At 35.8% G+C, this 17,053-nt stretch overlaps 2 protein-coding genes across 2 annotated transcripts; both read left to right on the top strand.

Annotated features, from left to right (window-relative positions):
• Nucleotides 1-2,705: 2,705 nt before the first annotated feature.
• Nucleotides 2,706-9,873, top strand: LOC113112782 (KIF1-binding protein homolog). Its single transcript, XM_026278630.1, has 7 exons — nt 2,706-3,183; nt 3,298-3,396; nt 5,498-5,577; nt 5,670-5,853; nt 7,334-7,427; nt 8,460-8,572; nt 8,655-9,873. The coding sequence occupies exons 1-7, from the start codon at nt 2,740-2,742 to the stop codon at nt 9,531-9,533; spliced, it is 1,893 nt and encodes a 630-aa protein (XP_026134415.1). The 5' UTR covers nt 2,706-2,739; the 3' UTR covers nt 9,534-9,873.
• A 3,390-nt stretch (nt 9,874-13,263) lies between these two features.
• On the top strand, nt 13,264-16,925 carry LOC113112780 (serglycin-like). Its single transcript, XM_026278629.1, has 3 exons — nt 13,264-13,430; nt 14,723-14,861; nt 16,328-16,925. The coding sequence occupies exons 1-3, from the start codon at nt 13,364-13,366 to the stop codon at nt 16,605-16,607; spliced, it is 486 nt and encodes a 161-aa protein (XP_026134414.1). The 5' UTR covers nt 13,264-13,363; the 3' UTR covers nt 16,608-16,925.
• Nucleotides 16,926-17,053: the final 128 nt, after the last annotated feature.

Below are 17,053 nucleotides of genomic sequence, written 5' to 3'. Positions count from 1 at the left end.
ATAACAATAATAATAATAAAATAAATAAATAAATAATAATAATTAGACTGTAAAATATTGTAAAAATGCTACAATCTACAATCAAAAGCTGTTAATTGGTTAACAGTAGGTTTCCTTACTTTATACAGTGAAAACCCGTAATAGAGCTAATAGATCATTTGATGTAATTTTACAGTAAAGTCACCTTATAGCTGACATTACCAGAATTCTGTGAGACATTTGATGTTTTTTCACTGAAATAACTTTTCTTATCAGTTCTGAACATAAGGGTTTTGTGTAATATTGTTTATGCTAATTGCATTACTGTGGGCGTTACAATGATGGTGTTTGGTAACATCTTGCACTTTCTACATATATATTAGTATTAACTTCAACTGTGGTGAACTTTGACTAATCATGTGGCTTTTTCTTAACCACCTCTGTTATTATGGTGTTTACCAGCATACGTTCTTTTTTTTACAATGCAGTTTAAACCCCCTGTTTTAGATTATTATTTCACTAGATGATTTTAAAGCCATATAAACTATGAACAGCTTGCTAGCTGTTAATGACAGTGGGAGTATACAGCTTTTATAACCGGCTTTTTAATTATTTAACTCTGTATGGGCAAATACAGAAACAAGGTAAAAAAAAGTTTTTAAAAAACCCTGTAAAGTTCCTATTTAAAACCTTGCTATTCATGAAATTATTCAACCCACTATTAACTAAAAAGAGGAACTAAAACATTGCAGTGCTTCAGGTACTGTACATTTGAGTCAGGTTAAAGCAAAACATTGAAGTGAAACAAACATTGATTGTGAGAATAAGGTTGAGATAAATTAGGACACACATGTCATACTGTAAATATGAAAGGCAATATAGGCAACTTTACTATAATGATTTCTGTGACTACAGACAACATTTCTATAATTTTTGATACATGAACAGAAACCCTTGCGAATGTCATTGATCCCATGAGACGTTTTATTCTCTGCTCAGTTGCACGCTCAAGAGAACAATCATGAACTTCTTCTTAAGTTAGTGATGTAAAACAAGAAACATGCTGTGGGTGTTAGAAAAGAGACAGCATGGAAAGGACTTTCTTAAAGGGACAGGGGACATTTAAATTAAAGAATCAGTTCACTTCCAGAATACTAAATTTCCTGATAATTCACTAAGCCCCATGTCATCAAAGATGTTCATGTCTCTCTGTCTTTTTATTCTGGAAAAGAACTAATCTTAAATCTTTAAAATAAAAATAAATCTATATATATTTATAATGTATGAAACATGTTAATAGCATAAAAAGCACAAAACCTATTTACATAAGGTGTTCAGCCCATCTTGTTCAAATTTGATCAAATTAGCGGTTGTATTTATAATGTTGGGAAACATAAGTGTCATCCAATAAACACTAACAAAGTCAAAACACAAACCCAACGACTGCCGCAATCTGGTGTTTGTTGGCTAACAAGGCAAATGTTCAAAAAGGTTCAACCGGATAGACAGAAGACAGAATTGCTGACCTTTTATTAACTTTGTCTTTTCTATTTTTTTTTGTTAGTGTTATTCAGTGCCAAGATCCAAGATACTATGTAAACAAATCTTTATCAACTTATAATCTAACTTTGTGGTTACTAAACCATCCTTTGAAAACACTGTAACACCCCACACACCTCTCGTTTTGACAGTTTGTGGAGATCTTCACTTCAGAAGCATTTACACACATACACCAAACTTTGCAGTTTCTATAAAAAGGAAAGGAAAGGAAAGGAAAGGAAAGGAAAGGAAAGGAAAGGACAGGACGTGTGGCCAAGTATGGTGACCCATACTCGGAAATTGTGCTCTGCATTTCACCCATCCAAGTCGTACACATACAGCAGTGAGTAGTGTGCACACACACACACACACCCCATAAACACACCACTTTTTGTTGGGCTCCCTGGGAGCAGTTGAGGATTTGGTATAAATTTGGCTTTAATGTATTGTGGTTTATCAATTGTGAGTGACATAGAAAGCGTGGTAATATCTACTAGTTAAACATTTGTATGTCTTACCTTAAACCAGCCAGTAGGGATATAGCACTGTGTTAATGTATTATTGTAAAACTCTACATATAATTTGGCAGTAAAACATACTGTGTTGTTGCACATTTTATTGGTGTAGAGATACGAATGTGTAGCCTGTTATAAAACGTGCAAGTGCAACATCTTTTTATCATTTAATTAGAAGCCCCACAATTAACTTGTGTTGTATTTTACAACAGTGACTACAGGGAACAGGTTTATTTTAAAGAGTAAAAGTACTGAAAATCAAAGTTTTTTTTTTTCATTTTTAAACACTACTGTATGTTCTGAGTGTGTCTAGACAGTTGAACATATGGGCCACATACTGGAAATATGTCATGTAAGTAGACAAGTGGTCAAGTTCAGAGACCACAAATGAGGGTGTTGGAACAGGCCCAAGGTAAGGTGTGAAAAAAATGATTCACCTGTTATATCCGCCAGCTCTGTCTGTGAAACACACTCACTGCTGGACCTGGAGATGGCGCCAGAATATCTGGAAGGGAGAAAGAGACAGTACAGCCATATCAGAAGCTAGTAAATAAAATAAGATAGCTAGCAACATATTTGTGATTACAGCATAATTATGATATTAAATAAACATTTTAAATATTCGTTTATTAAAAGCACAGGAATACTAGCAGTGCGTTGTTGACTGACCTCTGCTGGTGAACGCTTGTCACAGCTCGTAGAAATCATGGCTGCCCCCCAGAGCACAGAGTGGAGGACCGTATGCGAGAAATTTCGCCTGGCCCAGGAACTCTCCGAGGTAGAGTCGAGAAAAGACCCTGAGAACAACCCTTTCCGGTCGAAATACACAGCTAGGGACCTGTTGAAGGAAATCCTTTGTTCACTGAAAAAAATTCATATCGAGGAGGGCGAGGCTGACAATGAAGCAGACGGTGAGTTCAGGCAGATGGTGGATGGAGAACCGGGGAGTGAATGTGGGAAAGCGTGTACCGGAAACTCTCCCGCCGGTCTGCGAGCGGCCAGGCTCGCGGTGGTGCAGTACTGTCTCGGCCTGAACCACATAGAGACCGAGGAGCTGTCCGCTGGAGAGCAGCATCTGATCAACTGCCTGAAACTCATCGACAGGTGCACAACAACACGGGAGAACGTCTCGTTATTCATACAGGCCCGGGTAAATATACACAGCTCTCCAAAACTTCATATAGGTTAATAAATGTACAGTTTGGTGGTTGACTTCTGAGCTTTGGTGTGTGATGATAACTTAACGTATTTTGTTTTTTGGCAGAATCAGCTCGTTATTTTTATGGCGGGAAGAGATGAAATCGAAAAAGCTCAAGGATTTCTGGAAATCGCCGAATCTATGTATTTGCTGTACATGAAAGAGGTATGGGGGGCACATTTTGTCTCAAAACCTAGTGAAGTAACTTACCTAACGTTACCTAAACTGCAACAGTATTGTGTTACGAGTTCCGCATGACGTCGCTGTGACGTCTCCTCAATAGTTGAGCGTAATCTGATAATCATAACCTCAAATGACACACTTGTACGAAGTATTCTAATTTATTGATTTTATATGATTATATTTGTGTGTGAAGTGTGCAACATTTCACCTTTAGTTTTTATGAGCTTAAAAACTCTGATGGTATGACGACTTCTAATAAGCAAATTGGACCGGTTTCATAAGATGTTTCTCAATGGGATAGGTGACAGGCCCAGCTAGACACCCCAATTATGCCGCGTTTCCACCGAAATTACCCGGAACATTTGTACCAGGAACTTTTTTTCCCAGGAACTTTTTTCCCCCCAGACCTGTTGCTTTCTGCGTTTCCACCGCGGTGTAAAGTACCGGGTAGATTAGGCAAATGACTGGTGACGTAGGTCTGCGCGCGTTTCTCAATACAAAGTTCCTCTGATTAAAAAAAAAAAAAAAAAAAGTACGCTGATTTTGGACGTGCATCCTCGGTAGTTAGTTCAGACTTTGTGCATTCGACTGGGGAGTGTGATGTCTGCAACTACGCAAGTCCGGTAAATCTATAAACAGCAGCGTAACTATATACTATATATATATATATGATACTTGATAACTTCAGTCAGCTCGTCTTGGCTACTGCAATTTTCCCTACTGTATATTTACAATAAAACGAAATATGATATCAAATACCACTGCCTCCTTTCGTTTTCATTTAAGCATAATAACAACTGCAGAAATTTACTTAGGTCAGGGAAATGTGTATATGCAGCCATTACAATGAAAGAAATATTATATAGACTTGCCTTTTTTATTTTCATTTTAACATATAAATAAATTGAATACAGACCAAAGAAAACCTGTTAGATTTACCCCGCAGCTGAATTATATTTTATGTTTAACCACTAAAGACACATCAGAGCCAGCGGCGCATATCAGAAGGTCTATCCCAGGAGAGGCTGCTCTCTGCGGATACATGAGGACTGAGCTCCCGCTGATTGAGTGGATCTCACCGTCTACGAGATCGGCGAAACACATTTTTAAATAGGCGCTGTCTTTATAAATAAACCATAGATTTGAGTTTTAAACAACTACATTCTCGCCTGAAATACTTTTAAAATTACATTTCATGACACAATAACAGTAATATTTGAAAATTATCCGAATAAATGGTGGTTGAACTATAACCAATGCTGCGTGAACTCAGATCGCTTTGGCTACTGCAATTTTCCCCTCAGTATATTTACAATAAAACGAAATAGGATATAAAATACCACTGCCTCCTTTCATTTTCATTTAAACATAATAACAGCTGCAGAAATGTACTTAGTTCAGGGATAAGTGTAACGTTATATACAGCCATTACAATGAAATAAATATTATATAGACTTGCCTTTTTATTTTCATTTTTACATATAGATAAATTGAATACAGACCAAAGAAAACCTGTTAGATTTACCCCGCAGCTGAATTATATGTTATGTTTTAACCACTAAAGACACATCAGAGCCAGCGGCGCATATCAGAAGGTCTATCCCAGGAGAGGCTGCTCTCTGCGGATACATGAGGACTGAGCTCCCGCTGATCGAGTGGAGCTCACCGTCTACGAGATCGGCGAAACACATTTTTAAATAGGCGCTGTCTTTATAAATAAACAACAGATTTGAGTTTCAAACAACTACATTCTCGCCTGAAATACTTTTAAAATTACATTTCATGACACAATAACAGTAATATTTTGAAAATGTTGATCCGAATAAATGGTGGTTGAACTCAACCAATCAGCATGTTTAGCGCCAAAGTCCCGCCCCCGAAAGTTCCGGAACTTTAAAAAAGTACCACCTCGCCAGCAGGGACTTTCTGGGGGGCATTTTTTTACCCGGAACTTTTATTTAGTTCCTGGTTCCTGCGGTGGAAACACACCAAGTACCGGACCAAGTCCCTAGTTCCTGGGTAAAGTTCCTGCGGTGGAAACGCGGCTTTAGGTGCTGACAATTGTTCCCTTTGTGCATATCAGGATGGTCAACCACCACTGGATCTTCAAGACTATTTTGTGTTGGAGGGAGAAGAATTATCCCAACAAGAGAAGATAAGAAGGTATTATCTCCCTCCCCATGAACCCCTCTTTATTATTGTGCTCCAACAAATTTTTTAACCCCACTTTTCCCCTGTATGTGACGTGTCAGCAGGTTTGAAATGGCATATACACACACACTGTATTATCTGGCTCAAGTGTACAAGAATCTGCAGCAGTATGAGAGATCTGGACAGTACTGTCACAGTACACTACAGAGACAGCTGGAGTACAAGCAGTTTGTGCCGCTTGAGTGGGCCATTAATGCAGCCACACTGTCACAGTACTACATCGCCAAGGTATGATGCATGTAGTGTGTGTTCATTTAGTTTTGGAAAATGCTCATGCAAACTGCCTTTTTCCATTGTGTGCTAAGTAATATGTTTATGTATCATGACTAGAGATGTCCTGATCATGTTTTTTGGGCCTCTGATTCAATATATATATATACATATATATATATGTGTGTGTGTGTGTGTGTTTATATATGTATATGTATATATGTATGTATATGTATACGTGTATATATATATATATATATATATATATATATATACATATATATACATATATGCACATACCTATATATGTATGTATATATATATATATATATATATATATATACACATATACATATACATACATATACATCTTCCTCCAGGAGGTGGCGACAACTGCCCATTTAAAAAACAATTTTTGTCATTGACCCAGACACAGACTCCTTCATTGATTTTTTTTATACTTATTTGTTAAATGAATATATTTTTTTAAAAAGACTTAAGCAATGAACATTTTGTCAGAACCAATAGTATATATGTTATTTTGTTTAGTTTTCTAATCTTTTTTTTCCGTCAGATTCTATATAAATACGAACATGATTATCAATTTATCCAAAATCATGCAGCTTTAGTTTACAAGTTGTTTACTGCTGCATATAATTCATTAAAACAGAAGTTTAAATTTATAAAGTACAAGATGATTTCAAAATGCACCTACATTTTTAGCATTTTGTGTTTTGCATTTGAATAAGACTATTTTGCCTATATATTTCAACAGTGAGGATTTATTTTAAAAAGTAAAAGAATCTTGTCGTGAAAAAAATCACTCATAATATATGTATGTATATATATATATATAAATGTATATATATATATATACTGTATATACATTTATTTTGGATGCAATTAATCGTGATTAATCGATTTGACAATATATATATATATATATATATATATATATATATCTACAGGCACGCATACATTGGTAAATGAATGGTAGACATTGTAAACAGTGGTCAAATCATAAATATGATACTACTGGTATAGTACTACTGGTATACTAATATGGTATATGTACAGTAAGCAGAATAAATTAAACATAAAGGGGAAAAAGTGGAAATAAGGTTAGAAAGCATGAAGCTAGCGAATGTCAGAATGTTAGTCAAGTCTTGAAGCAAGATGCAACCCAAAGTCAGAAGGCAGATAAAAATAAACGATAAATAAATTACTTTCAAATGAAGTGGAATCTCGAATGTGTCTGTAAGGCACTAAAACAGACCTCATTGTTCATTGCGTATCACACACACACACACACACACCTGAGCAGCTTTTTCTTTTCTGTTATTGGTAAACCTACTGGAAGGTTCATAGTTATAAAATTCTTAATCGGCCCTGATCCCAATCCTTGAGATTGGCTTGGGACATCCTTAATAATGACCTCCATGACTCTGTAGTCAAGGTCATAGTTATTAACTTTGCCTCTGTTGTCGTTGTATCACAGACACGGTACATGGAGGCTCGTCACTGTTTGGCTGCGGCGAGTGTCATTGCTTCTCTTGCAGGAGAAATCCCCTCAGAAGCAGCTGCCAAAGAAAGTGGGTTTCTGTGTGCTGTTCATTCTTTTTATATTGTTGGATGTTGTGTATTTCACAAAATTTCAATTGCTTTACTGAATGCCATGTGATGGTTGCTACATGAAAACCAAACTCCCTAATTTGAGCCCTTTCACATCTGGCATTAGTTTTACTCATAATGAAAATGTGATAATACTGTATTTGATTATAATAGTACTGAAACAATGGCATTTAACAAAACTCTGTCTGTTATTGTAACACCCAAGCTTGTTGGTTGTTTTACATTTCATCAGACCCTGAGGTTGTACAAACCAACAAATTGTGGTTTGTACAACTTTGGCCAACAATACAGAACCTCAAACATACAGAGATAATATTTAAGCTAGTTATGTCCAGAGACTCCATGAAGTACAAAAAAGATAAACCTACTGAACATCTTTGAAAGATCTAGAATAGTGTTACAATGCTGCATTTGAAGCATGGGTCTAATGATGTTTACAAATGCAGAGTCAATGTAGTGTATATAAACTACCATTCAACTACCAAGTCAGTGTGATTTTTATGACATATAGACAGTATATTTTTTAATTAATAATTTTATTGAGAAAAGATGCGTTAAATTGATTAACAATGACAGTACAGAGATTTATAATGGTACAAAATATTTCTATTTTTAATAAATCCTGTTCTTTTGAAAAATTTCATAAGAATTATCCTAAAAACAATATTAAGCAGCACAACTTTACTAATATTTCAGCATTGATGAAACAACAAATTATTATATTAGAATGATTTCTGAAGGATTGTGTGACTGAAAACTAGAGTAATGGCTGCTGAAAATTCAGCTTTGACATCACAGAAATAAATTACACTTTGTTTCTTACACTTTTGTTAAATATGTTCAAATTTGTAAAAAAGCATAATAAATCCTAATGTCCCAAAATAAAGGCTTTTCCAGCTTTCCTTTTATCTTCATAGCACGTTATTTAAAATAAATACATGTAGGTTTGAAATGATATAAATTACAGTGAATTATTATGAATGTTCCAAAAGGTGATGCTGAATGCGAAAAACGTGAAGAGCTCCTGCAGAAGCGATCTGAAATTGCCAGATGCTGGATTAAATATTGCCTTAATCTGATGCAAGATGCTAAAAAACTTCTTGAGGTAGCAATGCATTTTCCTTTAACATTTCAAGAGCTTTGACTTATTACTTTGGCCTATCTAAGCATTTTCCATTGCTTCATAGGATAATGTCGGAGAACTCGACTTAGATCGGCAGGAAGAATTGAAGAGGGCACGTCAGAATGAAGAAGAAGATAAAGAGAAGGGAAGAAAAAGTGCCATCCTTTTTGGTTCAAGTGATACCTTTGACTCCATTTGCAGCCTGGAAGAGAAAGTAAGCAGCATGCTTCCACTAGACTTTGAAGAAGCCCGTAGCATTTTTCTGGTTGGTCAAAGCTATGTAGCCCAGGCCGAAGAGTATTTCGCAATGGACGGTCACGTGACAGATCACATTGAGATCTTGCAGGACCATAGCGCTCTCTTGAAGGTCCTGGCCTTCTTTGAACAGGATCTAGAACGCCGCTGTAAAATGCACAAACGTCGCGTCGACCTGCTGGAGCCAGTCTGCAAGGATTTAAATGCTCGGTACTATCTGTTAATCTGCCGACAGCTGCAGTTTGAACTTGCAGAAACCTGTTACGAGATGATGGACCTGAAGTTGGCTGTGGCCGACAAGCAGGATCAGCCAGATGTGCACACCATAAAGAAGTTTAACCAATTGTGTTCCTCCTCAATGAAGTATTATCAGATGTTCCTCGACTCCATCCGCTCACCAGAGGGGAAGTTTCCTGAAAAGCTCGAGGAGGACCTGTTAAGGCCGGCGCTGGTGGCCAAATTCCGTGTCGCCAGATTACAGTCCAAGCTTATTTCCAGTAACCTGGCCGCCCAACTGGAGAATCTCAACCACTCCCTGGAGTCATACAGTTTCATAGTGCAATACTGTGAGGAGAACCCAGAAGCCAAGAAGGCTGTTGAAACCGAGCTAGAGTTGAGTAATGAGATGGTCTCCCTGCTTCCTCTTAAGATCAACAGAATTCGATCCAAAATGGCCTCCTGCAACTAACAGGCTGTTGAAAACCATTCATTGTTGTCCTGTCGTATAAATACAAACACCTGACAAACATAGACTACCCGTTGTTCATTGCCAGATCTAATGAGCCTTCCTAGGACCACCTTGTAAGAAACTCCTTCAACTGGAGGACCATTTATCACAATCTCTTGTGGACTGATGTAACTGCATGATTTACCGTAACTAATTTATTTTCATTGTGCAATGTACAATTGTATTTAATGCAGTAAAATGTTTGTTTCAAATATTAGGATTGGTATGTTTAGCTGGCCCAAGATTTAACATATAGCTGTATATTAAAGAATTGTATGCCAATAAATATGGATAATAAAAAGAAAAAAAATCATTGTTTTGTCTTATTCAGTCAAAATTCAGCTTATTCATAGAATTTTAAAGGAATGGTTTACCCTGAAATCAAAATTTGCTTAAAAAGTACTCACCATCAGGCCATCCAAGATGTGGACAAGTTTGTTTCTTAACAGATTTAGAGAAACGTAGCACTACGTCATTTCATCTGCTGTAAATACTGTAGGTGCCATCAGAACGACAGTCCAAACCGCGATTAAAAACATCACAAGAATCCATAGTATCTTACTCCAGTTCATAAAATAAACTTTTGTGCTGTACAAAGCTGCATGTTTGTAAGAAGAAGAAAAAAAGGCATTTTAACTTTTAAGTCATCTATAATCCAATGCTTGCTTCAGTGAAAAGGTCCATCTTCTGTCCTCTTACATCAAAATCCACCAACATGTTTGTTTAGAAATGTTTTTTAGACTGTTTTCACAAGTAAACGGTGTTTGATCTGTGCATATTTCTCTCCTAATTCAGACAAGAGTACTTTTGACTGGATAAAGCAATATTATGGATAGACGACTCAAGTTAAAAACGTTTTAATGTTTGTGTAAACTATTCCTTTAATTGTACTTTTCCATTTACATACACACATGGCTTAGTTAAGCAGCCATCATTCTGCAGCCACAGCCATTATAGCTGGCAGATTATGCGCCTGAATGCAAAGAGGAAAGTACCAGAGACTACATTGCTTGTGCCATTGAATTGAGTTCATGTAGCAAAAATACTTAGAATTTCTAGTGGTTGAATGGAAAAGAACAGCATTTATAATGTAAGCTGATTTCACAGAGAGAACTGTGCAACTAACGGCTGTTTTCAACAGACGGTTGACCCGCAAAGTATAACCTAAACTTATTGCATTTCCTTCTCTAAATATTTTGGTAATACCATTCTGGTGCTTCTCTTTATTGTTATGCTATATGTGATAAACAACTCATTTCAAATAATTACCAGGATAGATATGGTTGTATGCCGTGTTATCACAAAAAAAAAAAGAGAGATAAGAGACTTGCTGCAGTTTAAAATGGTTTATTAAATACATTTTTACTCACATTTTCATGCATTAATATCCAGTAAACCTCAGTGGTTTTGTGTCTATAATAATCCTTTCCGTTTTAGGTGAGGTTAAACTAAAGAAAGCTCTTGTGTGGTTGTTATAGTCACAAAGAGAGAAATGCACTGAATGTTGTCATAGCTTTAACTGAGTAACCATAAAGAAGAGATCCAGAGAATGCAGGGTTTTTTCCAAAAAGGATATAGCATTATGTGTTTTAGTCAACTCTCTGCAAGGAACAATATGTCTTGCTCAGAGGAAACTCTACCAAACCGAAATGACATGCTCTGTTCTTGAGATATCTGATCATTATGCTTGAAATATGAGTAAATGTCCTGTGTCTGTGTGTTTGGGACTCTTTCTCTCGGTCATCTTCAGTCTGAGGAATAAACAATCTTCAGATGCCGAACTTAGCCAAGAGTTAAGTATACAGTTTGACAGACACCAAACTCAATGTACATTCCATCTCAGTGCCATTTAAAACATGAAGATTGTTTAGAAACTTCTTCATGCACAACTGCGTCTTTGAGTTTTAGGTCTCCTTATTATCGGAATCAGTTGTCGATCATTTCCATAGGCCTACGTTATATTTAATGCTGTACATTAAGTCCAGTCTTAATTTGTGTCATCAAAGTAATCATACTTGAAAACTGATCAGAAAGTGATTAGTCCGGCTGCTACAGTGTGGCCCAATTAGCAGTGTTATCAGAAACAGAAACTCCCCAGCAGACATCACAACTTTCACAACACAATACTTAATAATCTACTCGACTGAATTTCCCAAACTTTCCTTTTGCTTATGCATATAGTGAAAAACTCATGCTGTGTGATAAAAGGAGAAACCCTTGTCATTTCCTGAGTGTGCAAAACCCACTTCCTGCAAGCCATGACAGCTTTGTATCAACTGTGTTGACACTGTTACATACTGTGCACAACACTGCTCCACTATAGTTTATCGTTTCACATATATTAAAAAAATGTATTCATATGCTTATATTTATAGTAACATATTGCATATCCATCTCACTTCAAAAGACAAAAATATTTTATGTACAGTATAGACCAAAAGTTTGGACACACCTTCTCATTCAAAGAGTTTTCTTTATTTTCATGACTATGAAAATTGTAGATTCACACTGAAGGCATCCAAACTATGAATTAACACATGTGGAATTATATACATAACAAAAACGTGTGAAACAACTGAAAATATGTCATATTGTAGGTTCTTCAAAGTAGCCACCTTTTGCTTTGATTACTGCTTTGCACACTCTTGGCATTCTCTTGATGAGCTTCAAGAGGTAGTCACCTGAAATGGTCTTCCAACAGTCTTGAAGGAGTTCCCCAAGAGATGCTTAGCACTTGTTGGCCCTTTTGCCTTCTGTCTGCGGTCCAGCTCACCCCTAAACCATCTGGATTGGGTTCAGGTCCGGTGACTGTGGAGGCCAGGTCATCTGGCGCAGCACCCCATCACTCTCCTTCTTGGTCAAATAGCCCTTGATGCCTTCAGTGTGACTCTACAATTTTCATAGTCATGAAAATAAAGAAAACTCTTTGAATGAGAAGGTGTGTCCAAACTTTTGGTCTGTACTGTATATAGTATTGTCATGTTTCATTTATCAACACATGGACAGTCTTACAAGTAATAGACATTGAGTAGTAAACACATTACAGTATTTCTTTTGGTTTGTTAAAAATACTGTTGTTGTGTTATCAATCCTGCAGAATTTTGCATTAATGTTTTCCAAATAATCTAGCGGGAATGACACTATAACTGGAAGTAACCTAATTTGGTAAATGTATGGGTGATTCTGCAGAATTTAACCTCTGTGGGCATTTGGTTAAAATTGCTCAACATCTCGGACATCTTGCAACAACAAAATGTAAAGACTGTGGTTGCATGAAAAGATTTTCATAGAAACTGATGGTGACCATGCCGTGGGGCAATGGCTTTCAGGATGTTACAGCATTTACTGCATTTGTTGCTCAAGTCTTTGCCTGACACACTAGTGTCACAATAATGATTTATAATAGAGTACAGATTCAAAAAATAAAAACAAAATCACTGAATTTCACTTTTTTTAAAGATGATAAAAAATGGAAATTAATTTTAGTAAAATATCTTATCTTACATTTGTCAATCACTTTTAGGCTCTAGCTTTCAGATGTTTTGCTCAATCCTGTTGTGTATTTTTAAAACGACGGTTGGATTCGTTTGAGTATTAGTAGGCTAATACTCCGTGTTTTTTTAGGATTGAGTGTTGAGAGACCTTGCCAACCGTTCTGCTGTATGCTGCTTTCAGGAAACAATGACGCACACAGGGGCAGGGTCTGCTACTATTGAACTGGGAAAAGTTCTTGTCTGACGTTCATTTGAAGACATTTTCTTTCGCATCTTCTGCTTGACAGGGACAATAGAATGGGATTTTACCACAGAATAACTTTGGCACTGGCAATAATATGTCTTTTTGTGGACAGCGGACTGGGTAAGGTTTTTTAACGCGTTTTAAGATCAGATGTTAAAAAAGATGATAAAGTCGAAGGTTTAAGGACTGTTACGGAAAGTGTTTCTAGGTTTTAGAAACTGCGTGTCTTCAAGCAAAGTTCAAAGGAAATCATTATAAATTATATTTTACTGAAATCAAATCAAATAAATTGAAGTAACTTTCAACACCAGTAGTTATGTCAAATCAATAATCTCTCAGTTATACTGAAAAATATTAAATAGTAGCTTAGCCTCAACCAGCTCTGTTAGGATTAAACTTGACATGATGACGCTTTTAATTTGTCAATTATAAATAAATAGCCTAAATAAAAATAATTGACGTATACAAATTCACTATACCGAGCGTTTCCCTTAGGCTACTGATATTCATTTGTAGATTCAATGTTTTGTTTGTTTGTTTTTAATAAGTGTGGAATTCATAATTAATTTGCTTGTTTCCGAATTCCGGTTCATTAACGGGTCTGTCAACTAATCTTTTAGGCCTACATTTATACATTTATACATACATTATACATTTTATATATATATATATATATATATATATATATATATATATATATATTTTTTTTTTTTTTTTTTTTTTTTTTTTTTTGACAAATAGCTATGTGTGTTCCCAGAGAATACTTTTAATGCTTCTTAGGAGGAAATATTTAGATTATTGTATCTTATTGCACATAGGCTAGGCCTACTGTGCTCGGCAGGCTGCTGTCGATTAAATAATTTTATTTCAACAGTAGAGATGGGCCTCCGGGCTATTGGTCGAGATGTGTGGTTTTGAATCACTCAAACGAACCTGGTCATTAGAATCATTCGTTCGGATTTCGCAATACACAGCAACGTGAAGCTTGGTTTTGATTCACTAAAAAGAATCGACTCTTTAGAGTTGTTAGTTTGGGAATCGGACTATCACAGCGCTATAAGTTCAGTAGCGGTGTTGTTACGCCTCTGGATAACTGTAGCAGGAAATTGTTTTATAAAGAGAAAAAATGTCACATAGCACGATATTCTTCGGCGGAATTCATATAATACATAATAAAAATAGACAAACAAGCAGACAATAAATACAGTATATAATGCATAATGTAGTATATATAGGCCTACAAAAAGACTTAAACGCATTGAATCGATTTACAAATGACAACATAGACTAGATAATTAAAACACAGACGATATTTAAGTAATCTGGGATGTTCATTATTAAAAAATAATTTGAGGATGGTGTTAATGTCTGACAAGCCCTCATCTGTCATTCTTTATTATCCCTGAACACAGGAGCCCCACTCACAGGAAGATATATGTTCGTGAAATGCAACCCGGATCTTAAGAATGCAAACTGTGTCACACAGGTGGGCCCCTTGGTGCCCCTATCAGGGAAAAGCTCTCGACTTCCACCTTCTGCTGCAAAACACATGTAAGTTGGCTGTTTATTCATATATAAATATTAATTTATATGCATCTATGTCTAAGATTAGTCACAGCTAACAGGATGCATGCATGCTACTATCAAAAATGAACTTTCATTTTGAGTAGATTTTGTTTTAATAACACAACAAAAAAAACACAAAGCCACTGTCCCTGCATGTCATATATTGGGTTACATCTTAATCATCCAGCAATAGTCTTAATAATTTCCAAATCTTGTCAGAGGAAGCTGGAGTTTTTACATACTCGTATAGAGCTTTTAAAGAAATCCCTCAGGGATGTGTTAAAATAACAACCAGGAAAGTAGACAAAAGACTCTGTAAAATAGAAAGAGTTGTAAGATATTTTTTTTTTCCCTACAGGAAGTACTGACTGCTTCCTCATTAAGTATTATAGAAAATGGAGGTTAGATAAGAAGTAAAAAAAAAAAAAAAAAAATGAAACTTTGAAAAAATATATGCTGAAGTTGTTGAAAGTCGGGCGCATTTCCCGAATCACTCACGTTGTGACATACTGATTGTGAAGCTTCACCACATGATTCAAATCTCTTTTATTGTTTTCCTGGCAGTGCAGATCATTTCTGCTGAAAGTAGTTCTTGCAAAAATTATGTTTTTCTGCAAGGTTTTATTATGTCAAATATATACGTTTAGTTCTCATTCCTACAACTACAAATGTTGTGTGTTAGATAAGGTGCTTTCACAACGTGATTATGATTTTATTGATATCAATGAAACACCAATGTTTTTTAAATAGTTTTACTCGCGCTGAATCACTTCCTTCCACAAATCAATCACAGAGACATCACAGCAGCTGTAGCTCCTCAAAATGTTCATGATCTTCATAACCGGGAAACATTATATCTCACAGATCAACAAAATATTATAATATTAGACATATTTCTCAGAAAATTAAAGAGATATTTCTCCCACACATGACAAAATTTAGATTTTGAAAGCATTATTGATTATTGATTGATTTATTTAATTTCATACTATTACTATTGTTATTATTATATATGTTTTAACACAAAATAAGTTATTCTGAATAATGCTGGAAACCAGATACTGCTTGGTAAAATGATGGCATCAACAATGTTGGTAAACAGTTTCTAGTCTCCTTTTATTGCCATAGTTTTTTTTTTCTTTTATTTTCCCATTGTGAACAACTTGAGTGTGAATAAAGGACGGAAATTAATTTTTTGAGTGAAATGAGTGTTACATCTCCCAATATCTTCCCTAAACTAAAGTACAGTAGGTACTCTGCAACCTTCTACAGTACTTGTCACAAGGACTATGCTTTTTTTTATTTAGACATTCCATTTAGTTTTTTGAGTCTGGATTGGGGAAGTCAGTGGGATGGTTAAGAAATGGGCTCTTTATGTTCTCAGAATTACAGGAAGGGCTGAGAGGATGTTGGAGCGCTCTAGAGTGACTTTGTGCTTTTGTTTCCAACAGATTCCCAGTTAGCACAGAGGAAGCCACTCCTGAGACAGAGGAGCAGTCAGGAGAGGGTTCAGGCAACTCCGACACCTTCGCTCCGTTTAGAACCATGGATCAGCGGATGATGAGAGACGCTCCAGTGCCAACAAGAAGCCAACAAGAAGCCAACAAGAACGAAGAGGAGGGATCGGCTGTCGAATCCAGTGGAGACATCTATTTATCCCAATATGATTCAACTCGGAAAACAGATTGGCTTTCTGAACAGGATTTGAAAGAGGAAAACATTATTGCATAAAGGGCTACATTACATCTCATGTGCTTTTTCTTTTTTATACAATATAAGCCATATGGGATGGTGCTGTTTTGGTCACAGATTATTAATAATTAATATATATTCTTAAAATGTGGCATGCTCTGCAAAGGTTTATTATATTCCAGTTTCCATTGTAAGGATCTATTTTTATCTGCTCTTCATCTTTGAAACTTTATATTTTTATTATTTTATTTACTCTTAATGTCCACAGTGTGACCCATGATCTGTATTAAAACAATATTTGTAATTTTGGGATGGAAATAGGCAATTGAAATAAAATGTTTGGATAGCAAAAAGGTATATTTTTGTATTTGTAATATATTTTGAACTTTCCAAAAAAAAAAAAAAACTTTCATACTATAAAGCATTTTGTCTATTATTTTAAGCATTTAACCCATAAAAAGGAGGAATGAACTGTATTGAACAAA

Source organism: Carassius auratus, chromosome 13 (genome assembly GCF_003368295.1).
Source record: "Carassius auratus strain Wakin chromosome 13, ASM336829v1, whole genome shotgun sequence".
Taxonomy (NCBI): domain Eukaryota; kingdom Metazoa; phylum Chordata; class Actinopteri; order Cypriniformes; family Cyprinidae; genus Carassius; species Carassius auratus.
This window is presented reverse-complemented; position numbering and strand designations above follow the sequence as displayed.

What these genes read in the sequence shown, in the direction of transcription:
- LOC113112782 (XM_026278630.1), top strand. Translation starts at nt 2,740, where the DNA reads ATGGCTGCCCCCCAGAGCACAGAGTGGAGGACCGTATGCGAGAAATTT. An exon ending in CAACAAGAGAAGATAAGAAG is followed by an intron (nt 5,578 to 5,669) that starts GTATTATCTCCC and finishes ACGTGTCAGCAG; the next exon opens with GTTTGAAATGGCATATACAC. An exon ending in CACAGTACTACATCGCCAAG is followed by an intron (nt 5,854 to 7,333) that starts GTATGATGCATG and finishes GTTGTATCACAG; the next exon opens with ACACGGTACATGGAGGCTCG.
- LOC113112780 (XM_026278629.1), top strand. Translation starts at nt 13,364, where the DNA reads ATGGGATTTTACCACAGAATAACTTTGGCACTGGCAATAATATGTCTT. An exon ending in TTTTGTGGACAGCGGACTGG is followed by an intron (nt 13,431 to 14,722) that starts GTAAGGTTTTTT and finishes CCCTGAACACAG; the next exon opens with GAGCCCCACTCACAGGAAGA. An exon ending in CCTTCTGCTGCAAAACACAT is followed by an intron (nt 14,862 to 16,327) that starts GTAAGTTGGCTG and finishes TGTTTCCAACAG; the next exon opens with ATTCCCAGTTAGCACAGAGG.